The sequence below is a fragment of the Equus quagga genome, chromosome 6 (genome assembly GCF_021613505.1).
Source record: "Equus quagga isolate Etosha38 chromosome 6, UCLA_HA_Equagga_1.0, whole genome shotgun sequence".
Lineage (NCBI taxonomy): Eukaryota > Metazoa > Chordata > Mammalia > Perissodactyla > Equidae > Equus > Equus quagga.
The window spans coordinates 131,097,345-131,122,777 of NC_060272.1; the positions used below are offsets into that span (position 1 = coordinate 131,097,345).

General features: G+C 41.7%; 1 protein-coding gene across 3 annotated transcripts in view; it reads left to right on the plus strand.

The window, feature by feature from the left end:
• The window catches only part of UBAP1 (ubiquitin associated protein 1), a 57,243-nt gene that overhangs the window by 30,353 nt on the left and 1,457 nt on the right, over positions 1 to 25,433 (plus strand). For 2 of the 3 annotated variants that reach the window (XM_046664385.1, XM_046664386.1), the window contains exons 2-6: positions 2,833 to 2,873; positions 12,038 to 12,162; positions 17,328 to 18,263; positions 24,223 to 24,405; positions 25,110 to 25,211. In XM_046664385.1, coding sequence (XP_046520341.1) covers positions 2,840 to 2,873; positions 12,038 to 12,162; positions 17,328 to 18,263; positions 24,223 to 24,405; positions 25,110 to 25,211 — 1,380 coding nt within the window. In that variant the 5' untranslated portion in view covers positions 2,833 to 2,839. The remainder of the gene's footprint in view (positions 1 to 2,832; positions 2,874 to 12,037; positions 12,163 to 17,327; positions 18,264 to 24,222; positions 24,406 to 25,109; positions 25,212 to 25,433) is intronic. The other variant, XM_046664387.1, reaches the window with a different exon arrangement.

Consider the following 25,433-nt stretch of genomic DNA (forward strand, 5'->3'; position numbering starts at 1 on the left):
TTAATTATATGCTCTTTTGCCATCACAACTTATCTTTTGAATTTTTCATAATTTATTTAATCATTTTTCCACAATTGAACATTTAGATTATAGGAAGGTATTATAAAATAAATGGTTATAATTAAATAAAATATAGGAAGTTTATGAGGAAGCTTATATATATCGCTTGCTTTTGCGCAGATGTTCCAGGAAGAAAAGTTGACCCTAGGTAGCTGTTAAAATGCCTTTGATCCTTGAGGGACAGTGAAGTTTTACTGCATAGCAGACATTTGAAAAATCTTTCCTGTAAGTGACCAAATATGGATTTCTTATATTCTTAAGGTTTGTGGAAAATATAGTAGGAGTTGCATTCAGTGAACCATTTTAATATTTAAAGAAAAGCCTTAGATAATCTACATTTTATCAGCTTTATTGAGGCATAATTTTAAAGAATCTACATCCTTTTATTTAGTAATAAGGGGTACTGTATTACTGTATTTTAATTTTCTCTTACTATTCTTTGTTTAATAGAAATTTTGCTTTGTTGCAGATAATATGCGTACTTTCACATGGGTAGGGAGGGGAGTTTCTGATTTGCATTTCTCTGACTAATGATTTTGTAATGGTGTTGAACATCTTTTGTGCTTCTTGGTTATTTGTATATCTTCTTTGGAGAATTGATTATTCACGTCCTTTTGCCCTTTTTCTAATTGGGTTATTTGTCTTTTTATTGTTGAGTTGTAGAGTTATTTATGTGTTCTAGATACAAGTCCCTTATCAGACATATGATTTGCAAATATTTTCTCCCCTTCTGTGGGTTGTCTTTTGGTTGAGCCTTTTTAAAAAAGCCATTAAGAATCCATTTAAATTTGGTGGAACTTCTTTAAAACATTCCTGATGTTAGCTTGTTCTGGGGATTGTTTGCAAAATTATTTATTAAATCAGAGGCTCAAGCAGCCTCTCCCAAGCCATTTACCTCTCAAAAACAGCTGCTTCTTCAAATAGGTGATACCCCACAATATCACTAAATATTAGGGACATGGAGATGACAATACTCATTTCCTGTACTTGTCTGTGAGCATATTCACCACTCTCATTGCTGGATGCCTAGATATGCTTCTTTCCCAACAGAGATTTAGAAAAACACATTTCTGGTATGTGCCTATGTAGGAAGGTTGAGGCTGCCAAGAATCTTGCTTCTGGCTTTGAAAATCTCACTGTTTGTTGTGGTTTATGTACATTATGATGAGCCTGAAGCCTGTAAGAGCCTGTGGAGTGTCTTCTGCACATATAAAAAGGTTAAATAATTTTCAGTATGGTTTGTTGGTTCTTTGAAAATTGATAATCCATATACTTTATAATTTTAACTCCCCACTAACTAGAATGTTACCTTTGCCTTTCCATGTAAATTTTTTTTTTTAAGATTTTATTTTTTCTTCTTCTCCCTAAAGCCCCCTGGTACATAGTTGTATATATTTTTAGTTGTGGATCCTTCTAGTTGTGGCATGTGGGACGCCACCTCAGCATGGCTTGATGAGCAGTGCAATGTCTGCGCCCAGGATCCGAACCTGCAAAACCATGGGCTGCCGAAGCAGAGTGCGAACTTAACCACTTGGCCACGGGGCTGGCCCCTCCGTGTAAATTTTAAAATAAGCTTGTCAGTTTCTTTAGAAAAATTGTGTGCAGATTTAAATTGTTTTGAGTAATCTTCACAGGAAGGTGCAATACACTCACCTTTTACTTCTAACTTTCACTGGAAAATAGATCATTTTCAGTATGATGCCTTGCATTGTATTGTAATGCAGGCTAATAGACACCATACCATAAATTCATATAGTTAACCTTAATTTTTTTCCTGTTTATGTCTTAGATAAGTTAAAAGTATAAACACCATATCAAAGGAGATAAACTTTTAGATTGAAGAGCTCAAGATTATTTGTGCAAGAAAGGACTTTGTACCTACTTTTATAGGGGCTGAAAGTGCAAAGATAATATTAAGCTAGATGTGTGGTTTTATGGGATTTCCCCCCCTTCATTGTTTGGAATTCTATACGAAGTTGAAACAGTGCAAGGGCTAGCCCTGTGGCAGAGTGGTTAATTTCGACATGCTCTGCTTTGGTAGCCCAGGTTTGTTGGTTCAGATTCCAGGTGTGGGCCTATACCACTTGTCAGCCATGGTGTGGTGGCAACTCACATCTAGATTGGAGGAAGACTGGCACAGATGTTAGCTTGGGGCTAATCTTCCTCAAGCAAAAAGCAGAGGGGGATTGGCAATGGATGTTAGCTCAGGGCTAATCTTCCTCAGCAAAAAAATAAATAAATAAATAAAAATAAAAAAGATAAAATAATACAAAAGGTTGTATGTCGTTCATTCCCTACTTCAGAAATTTCAGTCTTAAGAGTTACAGCATGATGTGAGGATGAAATATTCTGGTTAACAGTTATAGTTAATTGTCAATAAAAGATCTATATTTGCTTAATGAATAAAATGGAATATTTTTCGTAGTCTATTATTGACATATTTGTAGTTTATATCAGGTTGATATATGCTTAGTAATTTTTTCCTCTTGATAGTTTGCATGTAAATTGGTCAATGGCTAGTATGCTATTTTTCTAATATTTTCTTTTCAGAATGTGCAGATTTCAGAAATGTTTAATTTTTCTCTGGAAGACTAAATTCTCCCCATTTCTGCTTCTTTCTTGAGACTTTGGGACTGAGAAGTTTGAGGACTATGTCAGTCCTGGAACCTTATAGTCTCTGGTTTCTTATTTTTAGTCTCAGTTTTCTTATGATGATTTGTTTATATCCTCTCAAGGCATCATGTGCCTAAGAAATATTTTTTTGTTTTTCAGGTTCTAAATGGCTTCTAAGAAGTTGGGTGCAGATTTTCATGGTAAGTGGACTGTTACATATCATAGTTTAGGTTATGATTTGATCAGAGAATTTGAAATCACTTAGCATTGTTTAAGTGCCCCTTTCTATTTATTTAAATGAGCAGCTAGAGAGAAAATAAAGTTGTACAATGTAGCATATACACTCCATAGGACTTCACATAACTTTAATATTGAAGAATTTCTTCAAATGGATAGTCAGACTTCAGAGTCTCTCTGTGGTTATTGAACTTGAAACTACCAGAGATGGATAGGGAGCCTGCTTATTTTTGTTGCTTTTCAGCAGTATTTTGAAGTAGTTACCATTTCTTCTCATATTCCCTGGGCATAGCTCTTCTCCATCTCAGGTGTGAAAAATTATGAACGTTTAGTTAACACTTTATAATGTTTTGGTTTAGTTCCCCCCTTCCATAAAAATAAGCCATGATCAGCAGATCAACATGTTACAGAAGTATCAGTAGTAGTAATTACAATTTTGCATTTGAAAATAATAGTTTATCATCATTTTCTAAGACATGACCTTTCAAAATGGAATGCATATATAAACTTTATTATCTCCATTTGGGAGGAATGGAGGTGCCTAAGAAGTTAAAATTAGACCCTCTTTTTATTTTATTTTTCTATGTTTTTAAAGATTTTATTTTTCCTTTTTTCCCCCAAAGCCCCCCGGTACACAGTTGTGCATTTTCAGTTGTGGGTCCTTCCAGTTGTGGCATGTGGGATGCCGCCTCAGTGTGGCCTGACGAGCGGTGCCGTGTCTCTGCCCAGAATCCGAACTGTTGAAACCCTGGGCCGCCGAAGCAGAGCTGCCGAACTTAACCACTCGGCCATGGGGCCGGCCCCTAGACCCTCTTTTTCTACAGTAGAGAAGATAAGAGTTAAATACCAGAAATATCCCAAGAACACAATCATTTGAAAATGGGTTTTAAAACTGATCTTCCGTTTTAAAGGCGATGTCATTGTGAGAATTCTTTGCTGGAGTGCATGGCAGCATGTTGGTCTGCTCCTTCTCCTCTACAGATAGTGGCTTGATAGGATCGCTCAGCTGAGTCAGGGTGGTGCAGCAATCACTACGGTTTTAACTTGCTTATTTATTTTATATAACAGCTTTAATATTTTGAATCGCATTGCACATATACTTAGATACATCACTTGGATATGTTTTGTGAAATCCTTTTGGAGTTACATCTTTCAAACTCTGGAATTTGCATTCTGTACAACAGGTCAGACATCAGATCTTCCAGTAAGTTATCTCCTCTTGTTTGAGGATTATTACAGAGTATCCAAATGATAGTAGAGAGGCAGATCTGAAGTTGCCTCTGGATCACTTTTTCTTTCTTTTTTTTTTTTGTGAGGAAGACTAGCCCTGAGCTAACTGCTGCCAATCCTCCTCTTTTTGCTGAGGAAGACTGGCCCTGAGCTAACATGCATGCCCATCTTCCTCTACTTTATATGTGGGACACCTGCCACAGCATGACGTCCTAAGCGGTGCCATGTCTGCACCTGGGATCCGAACCAGTGAACCCCAGGCCGCCGAAGTGGAATGTGTGCACTTAACTGGTGTGCCACCAGGCCAGCCCCCTGGATCACTTTTTCAAGGGAAAAGAAGATGGAGCCAAGGCCAAAGGAAAGGCCTGGGGAGAGAAAATAGCAAAAATGAAAAATTTAGACTTATAATCTTATTTCAGTAGATAAGCTTTCTGTCTTGAATCTTTGGGAGCTGCTTTTTGAATGGAGTGAAAATAAGTTGGACCGCAGGTTATGCATTCCTGCTAAACAATCAAGAGAGAAGATTGTAATTCTGAAATTATCTGATCAATAAAGACTTAGTTTTTAGAGCTTCTTCCATCTCCTTACATTCCTAATCAAAATTTTATTTTGTTTGTTTATTAATTTATTTATTTTTGGTGAGGAAGATTGGCCCTGAGCTAAACTATGTGGCAACGTTCCTCTATTTTGCATGCAGGATGCCACCATAGCATGGCTTGATGAGCGGTGTGTAGGTCTGTGCTCGGGATCCGAACATGTGAACCCTGGGCCGCCCAAGTAGAGTCCACACACCCAACCACTATGCTGCTGGGCTGGCCCCAAAAAGTTTATTGTTTAAATGAAATGTTCTACCTGAGTAAAATTTGAGAAAAAGATTTTCTCTTTCTCTCTTTGGCTTCTTCTGCTTTAATTTGCTGAGCTTCTACTTGAATTTCAGTGGTTTAGTTGGGTTTTTAGAGTAAATAATCTTATTTTTAGATATCATGTAGTTTAAGAAATAGAAGTTAAAGGGAATAGGTGGAGAGTATTTAACAGACAGTTTTGTAGATATGTGAGTGCAGGAAAATCAAGTTCAGCCTGGCCTTACCAAGCCAGGAAACTAAGCCTCCCCTCCCTCCATCTCTCAGGAAGCTGCATAGCTTTTCCTTACTGCTTGTCTCTATGGATGTGCTCCATTTTTATTCTTCTGTTTATAGACTTGCTTTCTTGGCCTACTTGTGTAGATTGCACAGGGCCAAAAATGGCCACCCCAGTTATGGTACTGCTTGATGTTTGATCTTTTAGCTTGAGTGACTAGCATCATATAGCTAGAATCTTAGTATCTTTTGGTCAAAGGAGTGTCCGTCTGGCACAGCCTAGCTTATGAGCCTGTGGATTGGTTCCCCCTAAGTTAGGTATTATCTGACTGGTCCATTGGGGGTTAGTGGATGTGTGTGTGTGTAATTCTTCTAGGGCGTTTGGGGTGTGGACGGGGAGGTAACAACTGCTCCCATGACTGGATATGAAAATGCTTCTTTTTGTATTTAAATATTTGGGCTAATCCGATCTTGTGCTTTGCTGTCTTATTACTAGTACTTGATTTACCTTCAAGTTCATTCTTTTCAACTGAGGTTGAACTTGTTCCACTGTATGAATAATCACATATCCCTAAATTACAGAATAAGAGATATAAACAGTTATTTCTCAAACACTTCAAAAAATATTGTCCTTATATTAAGTGAATTGCAAACCCTTGGCTCAGTTTAAATCAGGCCTTTCTTGGAACCTGGTTTTTTAAAATGTCATTCCTCTTTAACTCATTTTCCACTTGTGTCATCTAAGAAAAAAGTTATTTTCCAGAAGTGACTTTTAAAGGATTTTTAAAAATGTTTCAACACAGATAAATTACTCTTTTAATATCTGGAAAAATGCCTTGAGATTCTTTTTTTTTTTTAAGATTTTATTTTTTTTCCTTTTTGTCCCCAAAGCCCCCCGTTATGTAGTTTTATATTCTTAGTTGTGGGTCCTTCTAGTTGTGGCATGTGGGACGCTGCCTCAGCGTGCTTCGATGAGCAGTGCCACGTCTGCACCCAGGATTTGAACCGACGAAACACTGGGCACCTGCAGCGGAGCGCGCAAACTTAACCAGTCAGCCATGGGGCCAGCCCCTGCCTTGAGATTCTAATTTAGGAAAAAATAAGTCTCTGTAATCAGACTTAATAAAACTAAACTCCCCCCTTTGAAAGGCCCAGCTATCCTGTTTATGACCATTTAGCTGACTTCTAGAGAAGTTCATTTTGCTTTCGATCAGTTAGTGCTCTTCTGTGTAATGTAGAGAAGTCGGCTGTCATTTAATCATTGTTTTCCTATAGGCACTGTGCTGCCCCCCTCCTTTTTTCAAGATTTTCTCTGTCTCTTGTTTTCAGCATTTGACTATGATGTGTCTTGGTGTGATTTTCTATGTATTTATCCTGCTTGGAGTTAGCTAACTTCTTGGATCTGTGGGTTGATGTATCAGTTTTGGAAGATTCGCAGCCATTCTCTCTCCTCACATCCCTTCTGCCCCATTCTCTTGCTCCAGTCCTTTTGAGACTCTGATCACATGTGCACTAGGCTGTTTGATATTGTCAGAGATCTTTTAAGGTTCTGTTTGATTTTTTTCCCACGTTTTTTTCTCTTCGTGTTTCAGTTCCATTAATTTCTTTTGACCTAACTTCAAGTTCTCTGATTCTTCCTTCTGCTGAGTATTGTCTTCTGATTAGCATAGCCTGGCTTATGAACTATCGATAATTTTCTTCTCTGATACTGCATTTTTCACTTCTAGGATTTTCATTTGTCTCTTTCTGTTTCCAACTCTCTATTGAAATTCCCCATCTGCTCAAACTTGTTCACCTTTTTCATTAGATCCTTTAACATATTTATTATAGATATTTTAAAACTCTCTGATAATTCCAGTATCTTGGCCATCCCTGGGTTTGGGTCTGATGATTGGTTCCTCTCTTGATGGAGCACAGTTTTCTGTGTCTTATTTTTGATTGAATGCCACACATTGTATATGAAAAAGCTGATTTTGTAGGTTGTCTGGCTTGTTTTTGTTGTTAGAGTGTGAGTAACATTTTCTTGTGACTTCACATCCTATAGCAGATATCTATATAATTTTTTGTGTGTGTATGAATGTTTATATATGTGTGTGTGTATGTATGTGTCTGTCTAATTTTGCAAGTGGTACCTGACTTATGGCTTTAAGGTAGTGATACCCAATCATGAAATTGCTATTTTTCACTTAATTTTAAGTTTGATCTGTCCAGTCTTCTTTTTTCAAAAACCTCAATTTGAATCCTCAGTTTGAATTCACAGTGAAACCTGAGTTAAGCACAATGCAGTTGCTACCCTCTATTAGGAATTTCTCCCCCAACATGGAATTGTACCTTTTTTCAGAAAAATAGGCAGGTCACAAGATCATAAGCATATCAGCAATTTAGAAAGAAAGAAAGAAAACAGAGTGAAGCCTTCCCAGAATTTATCCTGAGTCATTACACTTTCAGCCCAGTCTCTTCCACCATGGCGTAATGCTAAGCGATGTGCAGGTCCTGACTTCAAGGAACTGCCACAGCCACAGCCAGCAGAGGCACACTTACTTTCTTTTTCTTCAGTTTAATTCTGAGTTGAACTTAGGAAAATAGGCTCAGACATTTTAGCAAGATTTTCAATAATAAAGACTGAAAATAAAAGGTATTTGGGGTGAGCCAGAAAATTGTTAGCCACAGTGCTTAACTCTCTGGGCATATGGTTAATTGAGTTTTTATTGACTCTGTTTTAAAAATAAAATATATTGAGAAACAAGAGAAATTGACGTCTTTAAATAGATATTCTGATATACTGGATAGTATTTTAAATTCCTAAGGCATAGTTGGTTATGTTTGCAGAAAATATTCTTTGTGGTCCTCACAGCATCATCAGTAATTGTACTTATGGTGGTCTCTGTCCATTATTCACAAGGTTGCTTTTTTTGTTGCCAAAAAACCAATTGTGTGATTATTGGCACTTAATTAACACTGCCGAATTGATGACAGAATCTCCTCAAAAGATAATCACACAAGTGTTTTCTCCTTCCCTGTTGAGAGAGTTTCAGGGACTGAGGTGGGGTGGGTTGGGGGCTGTGCTACATACATCACCTTGGCATTGGCTCTGTTAGTGAGATGAGACTGCTTGCTAAAGCAGGTGCCTGGAAGGGTGCTAATGAGGGAAACAGCAGTTGTTTAAGGCGTTCTGCTTGATCTTGTCTGTCCCCAAGCCAGGGCCCAGTTCCATTTATAGAATATGTGTCGTCAGTGTGTACAACACTGTCATAGTTTCCTAACTGAACGGTAGGCAGGGAAACTGAATGCCCTTCTTGAGAGATACTCTCATTTGGCTCAGATACCTTAAGTATAGTACTGTTTTGCAGATAGCTTTTCTCCTTCAACTCCCCATTGCCAGTCTGTAAGAGAACTGTTTATATAAGAAAATGTTGTTAGTATTGATGTAAGTTTTTTTATATTTGTGTATCATATGTGCTTGTAAGTGTTACTATGGATAGGATTTTTTTCTAATATGCGTGTGTGTCATGTAATTAACCTAGTTTGAATGTATACATAAACATAAACATAAACTTTTCTTTTCCCCAAGGAACATTAGCCCTGAGCTAACATCTGCCAATCCTCCTCTTTTTTCTGAGGAAGACTGGCCCTGAGCTAACATCTGTGCCCATCCTCCTCCGCTTTATATGTGGGATGCCTACCACAGCATGGCTTGCCACGTGGTGCCATGTCTGCACCTGGGATCGGAACAGGCGAACCCCAGGCTGCCGAAGCGGAATGTGCACACTTAACCGCTGTGCAACCGGGCTGACCCCATAAACTTTTCTTAAACAAAAGACTTAATTTTGTGATTGTTAACTTGACTATAAATCTTTCCAATGCTTCTTCGAAAATGCTAATTTCAGCTTTTTTTCCAGTAATCAGGGCACTAGCCAAAGTTAGAATCTAACTTTCAGTAATATTTGAGAACCTGTTTTCTTGGAAGACATAAAAATTCTTTAAAATTAGCTTTGCTTTAGGGCCAGCCCCAGTGGCCTAGTGGTTAAGTGGACCTACTCCTCTGTGAGGGGCCATGCTGTGGTGGCGGCTCACATACAAAAAAAGAGGAAGATTGGCAGCAGATGTTAGCTCAAGGTGAGTCTTCCTCAACAAAAAACAAAAGTGAAAACAAATTAGCTTTGCTTTTAGTCTCTATAATTTAAAGCATTTTATAAGTGGCAGGAGGTTTTAGTGTTGTAACCAACACTTAGTTTTGTTGGCAAGCTGTGATGGTACCTGGTACCTTTTTTTTTTCGGCACCTGGTGACTTTTTTGTAACTTTGTCCAGAATCTTAGAAATGTGCTTTCGTCTTGCATGAGTACTCTGTTAAAATGTTTTCATGACTAGCCTTTTCATTTTAGGTAAATAATTTTGAGTGTTAATAAATATTAATTGAATGTGAGTTAGTGTGGGGGCGAGAGTTAAATATGAAAGAAGTACAAGACTGTGTCTTCTTTACTTGTTCTTATTGAGCAAATCTCATCTGTCAGACATTATGCTGAGCTTGGGGGTTGTAGAAGTGAAACATCCCTTGTTAAGGGACACTCAGATGCTCTCTCACAGTCTCTAGGGGGAGTGTAAGGAAACGAACTGTTAACAATACAGAGTGGTAAGATCTGAGGTGGTGTTCTGAGATTGAGAAGGGAGTTATTCTTAAGATAGTTCTTAAAGGACTAGAAATAATTAATCAAGTAAACAGAGTGGGAATGTGACTGGTATTCCTGGCTGAGAAAACAGCTCTTATAAAGGTGTGACCAACTTGGAAACTTTCCTGGAATGTTAATAATTATGGTTATGCCCTAGGAAGATTATTAAATTGAACACAGTTGTGGATTTAATTTGCTAGCTGAATGAGAGATAAAGTGTTTTAATTCTGGCTAGAAGTTACATGGAAAAGAGAGACTGCTTCCCTCAAGGGTGGGAGCAGGGGCTGCCTTCCTGATGGGGAGTTTCAGGTGTATCAGAGCGCTAACTCAGGAAATATATCTTGACCTTGGTAAGTCTTGAAATCTACAGAGTTTTTGGAAGGGAGAGACGTCCTCTTCATGGAAGGGTTGTCATCTTATTCTGTCCATGAGCACTCAAGAAAATAGACTAGTGTGAGGCTCAGAAGCCAGCTTTGTTTTACTAGCTGTTACTATTCAGAAAGCAACATTCATCAACTATGTTTTATTGTCCATGATGGTTCTCTCAGTAAGTTAGCCCCACACCTGGTCCAAAAAAGAAACCATGGTCCAATTTGGAGTCTAAACTAGTGAGAGTCATATGCAAGAGCCACTGTCATTTTGTCTGACCCTATACATCAGTGATGATGTCCTGGTCTTTCTGTATTATTCAGCTGTGACAGGCAGAGAACTTTCATGGAGTTAAGTTGTCTATGGCTTGTATCTCCTGATAATCCTATTTTGATTCCCATGGTCTTGTCTGGTTTTCCTTTTTTCATAAGTGCTATGCTTCTTAAATATTTCTATGTCTGCTCCAGAATGTAGTCTTAGAAAAAAAATCTAGAGTAATTCTTTGTGTTAATTAAAAAATGATTCTTACCGAAGTAGAGAGATCCTAATCAAGGAGGTTCTTTTTTTTTTTTTTTTTTTAAAGATTTTATTTATTTCCTTTTTTTCCCCAAAGCCCCCCGGTACATAGTTGTATGTTCTTAGTTGTGGGTCCTTCTAGTTGTGGCATGTGGGACACTGCCTCAGCGTGGCTTGATGAGTGGTACCACGTCCACGCCCAGGATTCGAAGTGATGAAACACTGGGCCGCCTGCAGCGGAGCGTGCAAACTTAATCACTCGGCCACAGGGCCGGCCCCAAGGAGGTTCTTCTGTGGAGATTCTGTCATCAATTTGGCAGTATTTATTAAGTGCCTAATATGTGCCAGGCGATGCCCTAGGTTTTGAGATGACATTAGCCAAGAAAATAGATTTAAATATTTGCCTGCAAGGAGCTTACATTACATTGGGCAAGACGAACAAATATAGTTAGAGAATTATAGGAATTGGCCCAGTGGCATAGTGATTGGGTTCACGAGCTCTGCTTGGGCGGCCCCGGGTTCACAGGTTTAGATCCCAGGTGTGGACCTATCACCGCTCATCAAGCCACATTGTGGCAGCATCCCACATAAAACAGGAAGATTGGCACAGATATTAGTTCAAGGCCAATCTTCTTCACATACACACACACACACACACAAAATGAATTATATGATATGTTAGAAGGTAATAAGTGCTATGGGGAAGAGATAGATGTAATGTGGGAGTACTGTGGTGAGGCTGGAGTAGTAATTTTAAATAGTGGTCAGGGTAATAAGCCTTACTGTAAGAAAGTGACATTTGATCAAACACTTGAAGGAGGTGAAGGAATAAGTTACGTGAATATCTGAGAAAAGAACATTCCAGATAGAGGGAACAGCCAGTGCAGAATTTTTGAGATGCATGTAACCCTGTCATGCTTGAGGAACAGAGACTCACTGTGACAGTGCGCTGAGCCAGGAGGCCGCTGTTCGGAGTTGAGAGCCGAGAGGTGGTGGGTGTTGGGAAGGCCTCTTAGGCTGCTGTGAGTACTTTGCCTTTTACACTAGGTATACGTAATTGAAAATAAACTCTAATGAGATCCACAGACTCAAGTAGGCTTTCCTCTAGAGATCTAGGGTCAGGAGAAGGTAAGCAGTCGCAGAAGGAACTCTCTGTAACTTATAGTCTTAGGAGAGCATAAATTAATGTTGTATCCTCGATTTAAGACTATAGCAAAACAAATAATAAAATTCTTTGCTGATATTTTCTACTTTATTTTTGATTGTAGGGACTTTCAGTTACCTTGATGATGTCCCATTTAAGATAGGAGACAAATTCAAAACACCAGCTAAAGTTGGTCTACCTATTGGCTTCTCCTTGCCCGATTGTTTGCAGGTTGTCAGAGAAGTACAGGTAAGTGGTGATTTTTAGTTAAAGTTTAGTGCATTTAAAAATTTAGAGTTAAGAATTTGATGTGTAGTGAAATAGAAGAAAAACATTCTCATATCTCTTATTTGTATTTCTTATAGCTCATTATTGCTTGGCTTACATTGTCTCTCTCTCATACACACACACATTTATATATGTTTATGTATCTATTACAGGTTTTGTGTAATCTGTTAGATTGTATATTCCTGAGATTCTGTGCCTTGCCCAGAACAAATCCCCATTGCCCATCTGAAGTGCTTATTCACCTCTTTGCCATCTCTCTGTTAATGTGCGCATTATCTTCTTGGTCACCGAAGTTAGATAATATTTTTCTCTCTGCCGTGTCTCTCCTTTGCTATCCAGTTCATCCTTACTTTATTTTTTCACCTGGGCTATTGCAGTAGCCTCTTGAATTGGCCCTTCTCCTTATAGCGTTTTCCTTCTATTTTTCATATTGTTTCTAGAATAATATTTCTATATTAAAGTTTTAAATTCTCCTATCCCTGTTAAAAACTTACGGTGATTCTCCAGTCCTTATTGAATCAAGTCTGGACCTAAGGTTATGGTAAAGTAGCCTATCTCATCATCTCCTCCATGTTCCCTCCAAATCGGGTTACTAGCAATTTGTTGAGCATACCATGCATATTACCTATCTAAACCATCCTTTTTCTCATGAGCTGTTATCTCTACTTGGAATATCCTTCTCTTTCTCACCATACTAAAAGCTGTCTGCCTGTTAAAATCTATTTATTCTTCTAGACTGTTTAAATGCCATCTCCTTAATAGCTTCTTTCTCAGCCCTTATCTTTAAAGCTCAGTTATATGTAAATATATAGAATTACTTCTTGAAAGCAGCGGATGGCCCTATGTTATATGACTTCCTTTCGTCCTTCAGTACACATTTATCAAATGACTGCTTTTGAGCAGTGCTCTGCTAGGGCTGAGGATAGACATAAATGCCTTAATCACTGTCCTCAGGAGCTGACAGTTTAGAGAAGGAGTCACGTGGAAAAACAAAAGTACACCACTCACCCAGACACTTCTTCCTGTGACTTAAGATTTTTTTAAATACAACTTTGTAGCAAAGTTGTTTTGTTTCTGGGGGATTCACTCAGGCATCACCATGTTACTCTAAAAAATATTCTTTGTTTTATCTTCTAATCTATATGTGGTGAGTAATCATAGTGTGAGAACTTTAGTGACATTTTTAAAATAGCAGCTTTATTGAGATATAATTCACATGCCATAAAATTCACCTCTCTTTTAAGGTGTGCAAATACGTGATTTTTAGTATATTTGGAGTTATATAACCATCATCATTGGCTAATTCCAGAACATTTTCATCACCCCAGAAAGAAACCCAGTGCCCATTAGAAGTCACTCCCTATTGTCTCCTTGCTCCAGCCCCTGACAACCACTAAATCTACTCTCTGTCTCTGAATTTGCCTATTCTGGACATATCGTATAAATAGAATAATTCAGTATATAGTCTTTTGTGTGTGATTGCCTTATTTCATTTGGCATAATGTTTTCAAGGTTTATCCATGTTATATGAATGAAGTATTAGTACTTTATTTTTATGGCTGAATAATATTTCATTGTAGGGACATACCACATTTTGTTTATCCGTTCATCTGTTGATGGACATTTTGATGGTTTCCACTCTTGGCTTTTGGGAATAGTGCTGTTATGAACAATTGTGTGTAGTTTTTTGTGAGGACATTGTTTTCGTGGGTATATGCATAGGAGTGGAATTTCTGGGTCATATGGGGACTATGTTTAAACTTTTGAGGAACTGTCAGACTGTTTTCCAAAGTGGCTGCACCATGTTACAGTCCCATCCGCGCTGCGTGCGGCTTCCACTGTCTCCACATCCTTGCCAACTCTTATCTGTCTTTTTGATTCTATACATCCTTGTAGGTGTGCAGTGGTCTCTTGTTGTGGTTTTTTTTTTTTCTTTTGGTTTTGATGTGTATTTCCCTAATTACTAATGGTGTCAAGTACCTTATATATTTTGAATACTGAATTTATATTCCTTTTGTGTATGGAGACTTTATTGGGCCAGAAGAAATAGAGATTTCCATTATAAAGTTTTACCTTGTTCTGTTTGCTTGGTGACTTTTTTATTGGCAACAACAAATATTCAGTAAACTCCTTTCTGTGTGCAGGATACTATTAGCAATATGATTGAGAAACACCTCCATAGGGAATGCCTGAGCCGTCAAAACAAAACAAAGCAAAACACCTCCATCTTCTTTCAGTGGTTTTCCTATTATTCCCTACTTCATTGATTGATTCAGAAAACTTGTTTTGAATTTCAAATTGTTGCCGTTTTAGGCTTTGCTGGGAATTTTCTGTCTATTTGATCAGTGTGAAGCTCTGATAAATGTATGGTACTGTGCCCTCTATGCTCAAAGCACCCACTAATAACAAAAGAGGAGATGGAGGCTCCAAGCGCCATTTGTGCGGGCTAGTGGAACCTTATCTGCTTTGTTCTCTGATTGCTCCCTTCAACTTTGACTGCCCGAGGTCTCCATGGGGGATTTGGCCACAGTCTTGGGGCTAGTCCCCTCTCTATCCAGAGAAGAGTCAGACCTAGAGGCCTAAACAGATAGCGTGAAACTTCCTATAACTGTCGTATTTGCCCTTGTATGATAACACAAACTCAATTTTTCAGCTGAAAATTCATCAAAACCAGTAAAACACATATAACCCTTGGACCTACGATCCAGAAAGCTTTCATTGACTGTGATGGTGGTGGCTACAGAAGTGGGAGGGTAGTAGCCCTTAGTGTCATGGTTTAGAGTAGATTCTGGTGTCACTCGTTCATGGTCTGGAATTGCCATGTAATAGCTGTGTAATCTTGTACAGATTTCTTATACTCTCGAAGCCTCTATTTCCTCATCTGTAAAATGGGGTTAATTAGCTTTTAAGGTTGTTATAAGTATTAAATAAAATAATGCATTTATAATGCTTACTCTGGTTCCTGGTACTCCATAAATGTTAGGTGCTGGTGTTATTATTACACAGTCAAACCACATTCTTGTTTTTTCACTGTAATATTTCTGCTATTTTTTTCCCTGTATTTTTTTTCTATGTTCCAAGTATTCTACATTACTTTGGTAATTAAAAAGCAAAAGCTCCATAAAGATTTTATTAAAAAAGGAAAGAAATTTCCAGTTGTTCTTGAGAGTAAAACTTAAAGAGACCAGTGTTTATAGGCAGCTGGGGTTGGTTAGCCTTAGTTTTTTTAATAAATTGTGATTTTTATTTTTCTTCTTTCTCCCCAAAGACCCCCAGTCCATAGTTGTATATTCTAGTTGTAGGTCCTTCTGGCTCTGCTATGTGGGACGCCACCTCAGCATGGCTTGATGAGCGGTGCCATGTCCACCCCCAGGATCTGAACCGGTGAACCCTGGGCTGCTGAAGCAGAGCGGGTGAACTTACCCACTAGGCCACGGGCCAGCCCCAGCCTCAGTTTTTGGTGGAGGAAGCCAGTTGCACAGTTGGATTTTGCCCTCAGTTAGAAGCAGCAGTCTTTGTCCAGTGCTGTTTTCTCGCTGTCCTGTTCGTGCTATTGCTCAGGTGTCTTTCTGGGCCCAGCAGCTGGCTCACGGGTGAAAATGGGCTTCTTGACTTGTGCATTTCCAGGCTTCTCTTGTGTTGTTTGAAACTGAAAGGCTTGGGGACGACCAGAGGCACTTTGTTTTTTCCATTCTGAAACTCTTGTCTTGGCATGGTGGGCCTCTTTCTTCCCTTTTCCCCCTCTTTTTTACTCTTAATGTGTCTCTAACCTTGAACGTGCACACAGACATTGTTTAGCTTTGGTGTTTTAGGGTGAACGCCGAAGGTTTTTTCTCCTGTCCTGGGTGAGTTTTGTTTTGTATAATAAACTTTTTTTTTGGGGGGGGAAGATTAGCCCTGAGCTAACATATGCTGCCAATCCTCCTCTTTTTTTTTTCTTTTGCTGAGGAAGACTGGCCCTGAGCTAACATCGTGCCCATCTTCCTCTACTTTATATGTGGGATGCCTGCCATAGCATGGCTTGACAAGTGGTGTGTAGGTCTGCACCCGGCATGCAAACCCCTGGCTGCCAAAGCAGAGTGTGCGAACTTAACCACTGTGCCACCAGACCCACCCTTTGTATAACAAGTATTTTTTTCAAGTGTGCAAATGAAATTTTTGTAAATTGAGCTATACTTTAAGGTATTATTAAGGAACCATGAAGTGAATCCTTGTGCAATTTGCACTGTAAAATCTAAATTTGAATGTCTAGATTTCTTAATAAGTTTTCCTGCATTTAGAATACAATCTGTTCATTATAATTTGGTAGTGATTTAAGAGCATAGAATATGTAGTGAGACTGGGTTCAAATCCAGGCTCTACCACTTTAGCCTAGCTTCATAAGCAGAGGCATAGCCCTTGTAAAATGAGGAGAAGGATAGGCCCTGTCTCTAAGAGCTGTTGAGAAAATCGAGAGAGTCAGTACATAAAAGTTGCGTAGAATCGTGCATGGCACCTTGTAAGCGCTTCTTAAATGTTGGGGGCTGTTGTTCGTGTTGAGCACGGGATCCATTAAGGGCATTGTGCTAGATAATAGAGACCTTCAGAGGGTCTAACCCCAGTTGCTGCCCACTGCTCGCAAGAGGCTTGTGATATTGTTAGGGACGTGTTTAGAGAAAGATTAAAGCTACATGTGGTCACATGTGCTTGGCATCAGTTGATAGAGTGAGAAGTTACGTAAGAGTTCGGAGGAAGGAACAGGCGGGCCTTCGGGAAAGTTTCCTAGAGGAGATGGCTGAGCTCTGCCCGAGTCACCAGTGAAGAATTCTAGAAAGGGAGATGGCCTGAGGGGAGAGAAGCAGGAGGAGTGGCAAGGGTGTGCATTTGGCCTGGTGTGTGGGGTAGGAGATGGGGGGCGTGCTTTCGAATTAATTTCTAGAAGTCATCTGGGAGCAGAGGTTGATTAAATCGTGTAAGATTAGGAAGCCTTGGTCTTCCTGAGCCGGGATCATCCCGTCCACCCTAAGTGCTAGATTGCTCTGCTCCTTGCTGTGCTGGAGTGAGGAGGAAAGGCATTGGGTGGGAACTGAGTGGGGGAGGAGCAGCCACCTGGGTTCACACTTCCTTTCTCTGACATATCTTTGCAGTATGACTTCTCCTTGGAAAAGAAAACCATTGAGTGGGCTGAAGATATTAAGAAAATCCAAGAAGCCCAGCGGGAAGCAGAGCGCAAGGCTGAGGAAGCAGAAGCTAAAATGAATTCCAAGAGTGGCCCAGAGGGCGATAGCAAAATGAGCTTCTCCAAGACTCACAGTACAGCCACAATGCCACCTCCTATTAACCCCATCCTTGCCAGCTTACAGCACAACAGCATCCTCACCCCGACTCGGGTTAGCAGCAGTGCCACGAAACAGAAGGTCCTCAGCCCACCCCACACAAAGGCAGATTTCAATCCTGCCGACTTTGAGTGTGAAGAAGACCCCTTTGATAACCTGGAGTTAAAAACTATTGATGAGAAGGAAGAGCTGAGGAACATCCTGGTAGGAACCACTGGACCCATTATGGCTCAGTTATTGGACAGTAACTTGCCCAGAGGAGGCTCTGGGTCTGTGTTACAGGATGAGGAGGTCCTGGCCTCCCTGGAGCGGGCAACCCTAGATTTCAAGCCTCTTCACAAACCCAATGGCTTTATAACCTTACCACAGTTGGGCAACTGTGAAAAGATGTCGCTGTCTTCCAAAGTGTCCCTCCCCCCCATCCCTGCAGTGAGCAATATCAAGTCTCTGTCCTTCCCCAAACTTGACTCTGACGACAGCAGTCAGAAGACAGCCAAGCTGGCAAGCACTTTCCATAGCACATCCTGCCTCCGCAATGGCACGTTCCGGAATTCCCTAAAGCCTTCCACCCAAAGCAGTGCCACTGAGCTCAGTGAGCATCATACTCTTGGGCTTTCAGCCTTGAACTTGGACAGTGGCACAGAGGTGCCAACCCTGACCCCTTCTGATCTGATCTCCCAGATGCCTTCCCTCTCTGTCTTGTCTGTATGCACAGAAGAATCATCACCTCCAAGTACAGGTCCCACGGTAAGCCTTTTAAATCCCCCTAAATTAAAGCTCCAAAGATTTCTGAATTCTACTTGGCAGTTCCCGCTTCACATTCTTCTTTTCGAGGTTTAGGACAGGATGGGGCAGGGCCAGATTGACCTTGCGTATAGAATATGTGGAATTCTGGTTGTTTCCTGAGGACAGGGGTTGTCAGCTTTGCACCTGGCCTGGGTACTGTTGGCTTGTTCCTCACTGCATCTTTGTGGTCTTTTCCTTTGAAAAGGCAATGTATGTCATGTGAATGGTGTTTTCCAGCCTAATCAATTTGTTCTTTTCTGTGCTGCCATGTCTTGTGTTCGAATTTTTTGAAGGGCATTCTTTCTTTTTACATTTTTACTTTTTCCTATTACCTTTCTTGATTTTTTTTTAAGGTTGCTTGGCACTCCTCGTTCTCTCTTCTCCCTGCCCCTCTCTGTCCATCTCATTCTGCCCTGAAGTTTGGTTCTTGTGTGTACCATGGTTTGGCTAATTTGGGGTTATGTTTCTTCAGATTGGGTGGTGCCTCAGTAACTGAGAGAGAGTTTGTATTGGAAGTCCAAGCAAATGGTAGAAATTATTTTTAAACCTGCAGGTTTTACTTATACAATTCCTTTGTTTTTTTGCTCACTTCTAAGAGTTGTGCAGTTTTCTCCGAAGGGAGGGAGAGAAGGAGGTTGGAACTCAGCTTTAGTGTTGAAGGATGCATGGGTACAGAAGTCACATTTTGTATCCTCTTGAAAACCTGATTTTGTCATAAGCAAAAAAGTTGGCATATACAGCGAGGTTACTTTATTTGTCACAAAGTATAGGCTTAGCTCTTGATGTGGTTGTTTCAGCAGCACAGAACAATACATCATTGCATTCGAGAACAGAAATCAGAGAAGTCCAAGAACCTTTTGCTACACTAGGTCACAGATTTTTTGAATGACAGCATACCAAGACAGTATTTAGCGTCAGAAAGGAGCCTGATTGGTGGGCTGTCTGTCAGAGAGCGGAACAAGCCTGCTGTTAGCTGTAGAAAGGTGAGCCTTGGCCTGCCTACAAGAGTGCAAGGTCCCAGCGGTAGCATTCTTGGTAGATGATTGTCTCTGTGTGAGTGCTTCCATTGTCAGAGAGCTCCCTGCTGCTTATCAGCGTTGTGGACCTTGGCCCGGATAAACTCCATAGAGTGCGTCACACGAGAGTCACCTCCAGGATGGGCTTCGGTGCTAATCCCTCCTGGTCTCTTGGGCTCTGGTCAGCAAGATGCTCCTTGTCATGACTCACTATATGCTCTAGAGAAATTAAAAGCACTCTGGGAAGGATTAGGGATCCTCAGCCAACACCCTCTACCCCCCACAGAGAGTAAGAGTAACCATTTAGCCATCAAAGCCGATGAACTAATGGCAGAGGTCCTTCTCAAACCAGAACACTGCTCACCCTTTGATCCAGCTGATGGTGGAGTTTCTTTTGGGCCCATGTATCCCAAGGTGCAAAGGGACTTGCTGCCTTCAAGGGGCAGCTGTAAACGTAGCTGGAGTTCTGGTGTTCTTTGAAGGAAGTCGTGACCCTTACCCTTAGGGAGCAAAGCCTCGTACCCCCCGGCCCTCTGTCTTAGTGTGAGTCTTTAAGTCAGAAGGGAGAAGAACCTTTTTCAGTGGGAGCAGCACTTCTCTCCAGGGCAGTTAGTGACTTGAGGCAGTGGGGGTAGGGGTGGGGAGGGTGGTCAACCCGGCTGTATGTACACCCTTCACGTAGGAGCTCCCGAGGAGGTGTTCCTGGAATTTGGTTCTTCTTGGCTATTTTAGGCCCAGTATTTGGGTCTCATTTTTCGGATTTTGATTTCATGTTTTACTGTTTATATGAACTAATTTTAGAAGTTGTGGAATCACCTTGAGAGGAACAATCTCGCCATGTGCTGTTATTTGGAGTCCAGCATAGCCCTAGCCAGTGTCTCCTCCCACTGCCTCAGCCTTTCAGAGCCTCGCTCTGCTCACGGGTTAGGCTCGTGCTGCCTTTAGGTTCTCTTTCTCCAGGTTTAGAGACCTTCCTTACTCTTTCACAGTGACTGCCGCTAAATACTTTTGCATTTTCCCTTATACTTCTGAGTTCTGAATTTACTAATTATGGCCACTAAGCATAAGAGTAGTGCCAGTTTGCTTTTAAATTCTGTTTTAAATAATTTTGACATACAGAATCTCTTAGCTTTTAGAAATTGGCACCTGAGCTAACAACTGTTACCAACCTTCTTTTTTTTTTTTCCTGCTGCTTCTCCCCAAATCCCCCCAGTACATAGTTGTATGTTTCAGTTGTGGGTCCTTCTAGTTGTGGCACGTGGGACGCCGCCTCAGCGTGGCCTGACGAGCAGTGCCGTGTCCGCGCCTAGGATCCGAACCAGCGAAACCCTGGGCCGCCAAAGCGGAGTGCGTGAACTTAACCACTCGGCCCGGGGCTGGCCTCTCTCTTAGCTTTTAGGTGTTCAAATCTGTTGATCATTTCTTATGTTGCCATTGCTCTAATACTTACAAAGTCCTTCTTCTCTATCTTTAGATTTTAAAAATGAATTTATTTTTATACAAGTAACACAAGCACATTTTAATGAAATCAAGTAACATTTAAAAGCAGCTCCCTGTCTCACCTGTCTGCAGCTCCAGTCTTGCTTCCCATAGTCATGCACTTTTAACTCTCTAAGGTATTTCTGCTAGGATTTTTCTGTTTCTAAATAAAATGCTTATATTGCTTTTTTTGAAATGTATCAATTTTAGGTAGTTTTATCCTTCCTGGAATAGTAGTTGAGGATTTAGCTCATAATAGCCCCTCCTCCACCTTCTGGTATCTCCCATCATATTGATATCACAGATTTTGGGTAAATTGATGTTCCTGTTCACATTGTTATGATTGGTAAATATTTACTGCCAAGTTCAGATAGTATGCTGTGATTCCCTTTTTTTTTTGCTTATTTCTCATAATTAAACTGCCCCATTAAAAAATTTTGCATAGTTTCTTTATACCTATTGCTAATTTTGTCCAAATGCTCCAAGAGAGCTATCAAAGACCTAACGGTAATTTTCCCAAACACATTCAGACGTATTGGTTAGCCTGTCAGTTTTTGAGTCCTTGAATATCCAGAAAATGTCTTAATTTTGCCCTTGTATATGAATAATAGTTTGGCTAGGTTTACGTTTCTTAGTTGAAAATCATTTTCCTTTCATAATTTTCAAGACATTGCACCCCCCCCCCCCCCTCTTTTTTTCCCCCCCACAAAAAACCTTTCTTGTTTAATTATAAGCTCCACTGGTTTCTCACATTCCTGTGCCATCCTGAGTTCTTCCTCCCCTAACCCCAAAGCTTTTGGGATCTTTATTTCTGGAGATGTGAAATTTACTCATGATGAGCCTCATTCATTCATTGTGCTAGGCCCTCCTGGATCCTTTCAAGCTAAGGCTCAGCTCAGTTAAAAAAATGTGGGGTTTTTATGGTATTTCTTTGATACTTTTTTGTTTTCTCTATTCTTTTTTTGTAATTCCTATAAGCTGGATGTTGGACCGTCTTGACCGTGGTTCTAATTTGCTACCCGTTTCTGTTTCCTGTCTCTTTGTTTTACTTTCTGGGATATATCCTTGACTATCTTACAGCTTTTTAAAAAAATGTCATAACCTTTTAAATAAAAATTTTATTATATTTTAAATTTTGAAGTGCTTTTTCCGTTCCCTCTTTTGTTTTGATGTCTTCTGTCCGTAGCTTTGGCTTTCTGTTCACGGCGAAGAGTGAGGCACTAAAATAAAAACAATCAAAAGGGGGGGCCGGCCCCGTGGCCGAGTGGTTGAGTTTGAGCGCTCCGCTTCAGCTGCCCAGGGTTTCGCTGATTTGATCCTGGGTGCAGAAATGGCACCGCTCATCAGACCATGCTGAGGTGGTGTTCCACATGCCACAACTAGAAGGACCCGCAACTAAAATATACAACTGTGTACTGGGGCCTTTGGGGAGAAAAAGGAAAAATAAAATCTTTAAAAAAAAAGGGGGGGGTGCTTTGTGTGTTGGAGGCTGCTTGCTGATCAGTGAGCTTCACTGTAGTTTCGAGGTTAGTTGGCTTTGAGTGCTGCTCTGCGAAATGTCAACATGTGAAGGTGTTGGGGGCTGTTACAGTTTCTCCTGAGAATTCTGCGTGAGGCCTGCAGGTTGGGGAAGGCTGGTGTAGGCTTGTACTTAATCCCCTTTCTGGTTCTTGCACCTCACTCTGCAGTATGCTGTGCCTGGTGTCTTTAGTTCTTTTTGCTATCTGGTTCACATTTTCTAGAGATTAAACCTTCTGCCTCCTGCAGAGGGTCAGGGTGGGTTGGGGAAGGTTTGCCTGAGGGTTTTACTGCTCTGACCACTGACTTTGTGTCCCTGCCTTATCCCAACAATATGTGGTGCTTCCAAATGCTGAACCCTCTCAGGGGTCTCTAGAGGCTGGTGGGCTGACTCTCCTTTCTCCGACCTACTTAGAACTGGTTCTGCCAGTTGCCATGCCTCCATTAGCATTCCACATTCTAAAATTTCATCAAAATATATTGTCTACTGTTGTTCCCTTTTTCTTTGATCTTAAAGGTTAATACAGTTTTAATTGTTTTATCATCATTTTGGTGGGCTTTAGGGAGGGAGAATCAATGTCAATTTGCTGTGTTAAATGAAATCCCCTCTTTGAAATCCTAATAGACCTCCAGTCAACAGCTTTGATCAGGGCCCTGTAAGTACCAAGCCCAAAGCCAGGCCCTGGGGATTCAAAACGCATGCGACATTAGGTAACTGACTTCTAGGAGCTCACATTAAGGTACTGTGGTCTGATAAGTACTGTGCCAGCAGTGTGACCAAAATGCTATTTGGCTGTTGGCATTCTCGAGCCTAGGTAGAGCCTGTCCCCAAAGAGAGAGAGAGACAAGCTTGGGGCCTGCTGTGTGGCCAGCCCATGCCCTGGTGTGACTCGTGTAACCAAATGACTGAGCCCCATGACTGGGCTGCTGGGAGTGTGGTGGGGGTGAGATGGTTAAACAGAAACCGTGGGCTTTGAGGCCTGTAGTCTTCTTGGCTTTTCCCAGCCGACCTTGAGGAGAGCATCTGGTTATAGCTATATAATTTTGAACAAGTTTCTAGGACAGTGGGCTTCCTGCCTCCTAAGGCCCCATCCCCCAAAAAAGGAAATAAGGAAAATTCTTTTGAAACATTTTCCCTGGTTCTTGGGAGCTGGGCCAAGCTGTGAAACAGCTTGTGACCTTGTTCACATGGTAGTTTGGCCTGGGAGTGAGCTGCCTTCGTGCCTTGGGCCTGATTCATTATCAGAAGGGGTGGAAGAAGTTAATCCTGGGACTCTGTCCCCCGTCAGACTGGGGTTAGTAGGTTCGGCGGCAGGGAGCAGGCTGCCCCTAGCCAGTGCAGTCGAGGCAGGGCCCTAGCAGTCCTTCAGCCTCGGCGTGCAGGAGGCAGCTGGAGCAGGCGGGCAAAGGTGGAGTGCCCTCAGAGCTCTGGGGCCCTGAGCTGACCACGTGTGGGAATAGTACTCGCAGTCTCTGCCCAACGCAGTGATAGAAGCCAGGATAGAGAATTGCTGGGAGAGCCAGCTCGAGTGGCAGTGTCTGAGGTGAATGATCCCTTCAGGATTCAGACACAACAGCCCAGGAAAGGGACAGTGGAGCCCGAGAGAGAAATCCTAGTAGCCAGCTTGGGCATCAGTCCTGTGGGCAGTCTCAGCTTTCTCCAGCTCAAGCCCAGCAGATTGGGGCATGCAAGGGCATGTGGCTCTTAGGATGCTTTCTCATTCTGCAAGGTGGGATGAGGGCAGAGCCACTTTCAGGCGTCTTCCCAGCTGCCCCTCTCTCAGCTGAAACTCCCCTGCCCTTTTCATCCCTCTTCAGGATGTCTGGACTGGGCCACCTCAGTGACAGCTTCTGGGGCCCAGGTCTGCTTTCTTCTTGCCTTGATCCTCTTGTTTGTCTACCATCAGGTCACGCCTCCTAATTTCTCAGTGTCACAAGTGCCCAACACTACCACCTGTCCCCAGGCTTACTCTGAACTGCAAATGCTGTCCCCCAGTGAGCGGCAGTGTGTGGAGACAGTGGTCAACATGGGCTACTCATATGAGTGTGTCCTGAGAGCCATGAAGAAGAAAGGAGAGAATATTGAACAGGTGAGCGGTTGCTTGGCAGGGGCTTGGGTGGTCAGGCAGAGCGGTCCCAGACCTCTGGAGCTGGAGTAGCGGCTTGCCTCTGTCCCAGAGCCCCTCAGACTCAGAGCATCAGCTGTTTTCCCATGAGTTTGGTGGGGATCCAGGGAGACTGGTTGAGGAAACCAGCAGCCTTAGCAGCAGGGCTTCTGCTTTGGGGGCTGCTCTGGGACTTCGGCTGGAGGAAAGCTTTGGGAGCGCTGGAGCTATTGGACTGTTACCCAATGACCCCATCCTCCACACTGGGCTTGAATTATGGTCAGATGTCTTCTAGGAGTATTTGTCTTGTCATAGCCACCCAAGGAGTTCCAGAATAGGGTACTAGGTCCTAAATAGGGTACATGGCATCTCCTGACTTGGGCTGTTTCTTAGAATATCCCGCCCAGGCCGTGGAGGTGATGTTCTGGGAGATGTGAGTCAGCTTTGACAGGAACTCCTTTGAAAAATGACTGCTCATGTCTAGAAGGGTGTGCTTGTCTATTCAGCAAATAGTCCCTGAGGTCCTGCTGTGCTGGATGCACTTCAAGGCACAAAACCAAGTCCTAGCTAGGATCTACTAGCCGGGGTGGGTGGGGAGCAGAAGTCACACTTGCTGGGTTGTGAAAGACTCTTGGGAAGCACAGACAAGAGGGGCAGGCTGTGCTCAAACCTCTTGTTTCTTTTCTTAGATTCTTGACTATCTCTTTGCACATGGACAGCTCTGTGAGAAGGGCTTTGACCCTATTTTAGTGGAAGAGGCTCTGGAAATGCACCAGTGTTCAGAGGAAAAGGTAGGAACCTTCATGCTTCATGGGAACCCTCTGGAAAGGCGGGACAGAGCTCCCTTTCCCTACCAGTGACTGCAGGCAGAGGCAGTTGAAGCACAGAATCTTCCGTATCCAGACAGGCGTTTGGCTGGTTAGGGTGTTTGGCTTGGGTGAAGCATTGGATTGAAGACTATCTTAGAATCCCAGGGAAGAGAAGGGAGAAATGACCTGGGCAAAAAGCCATCC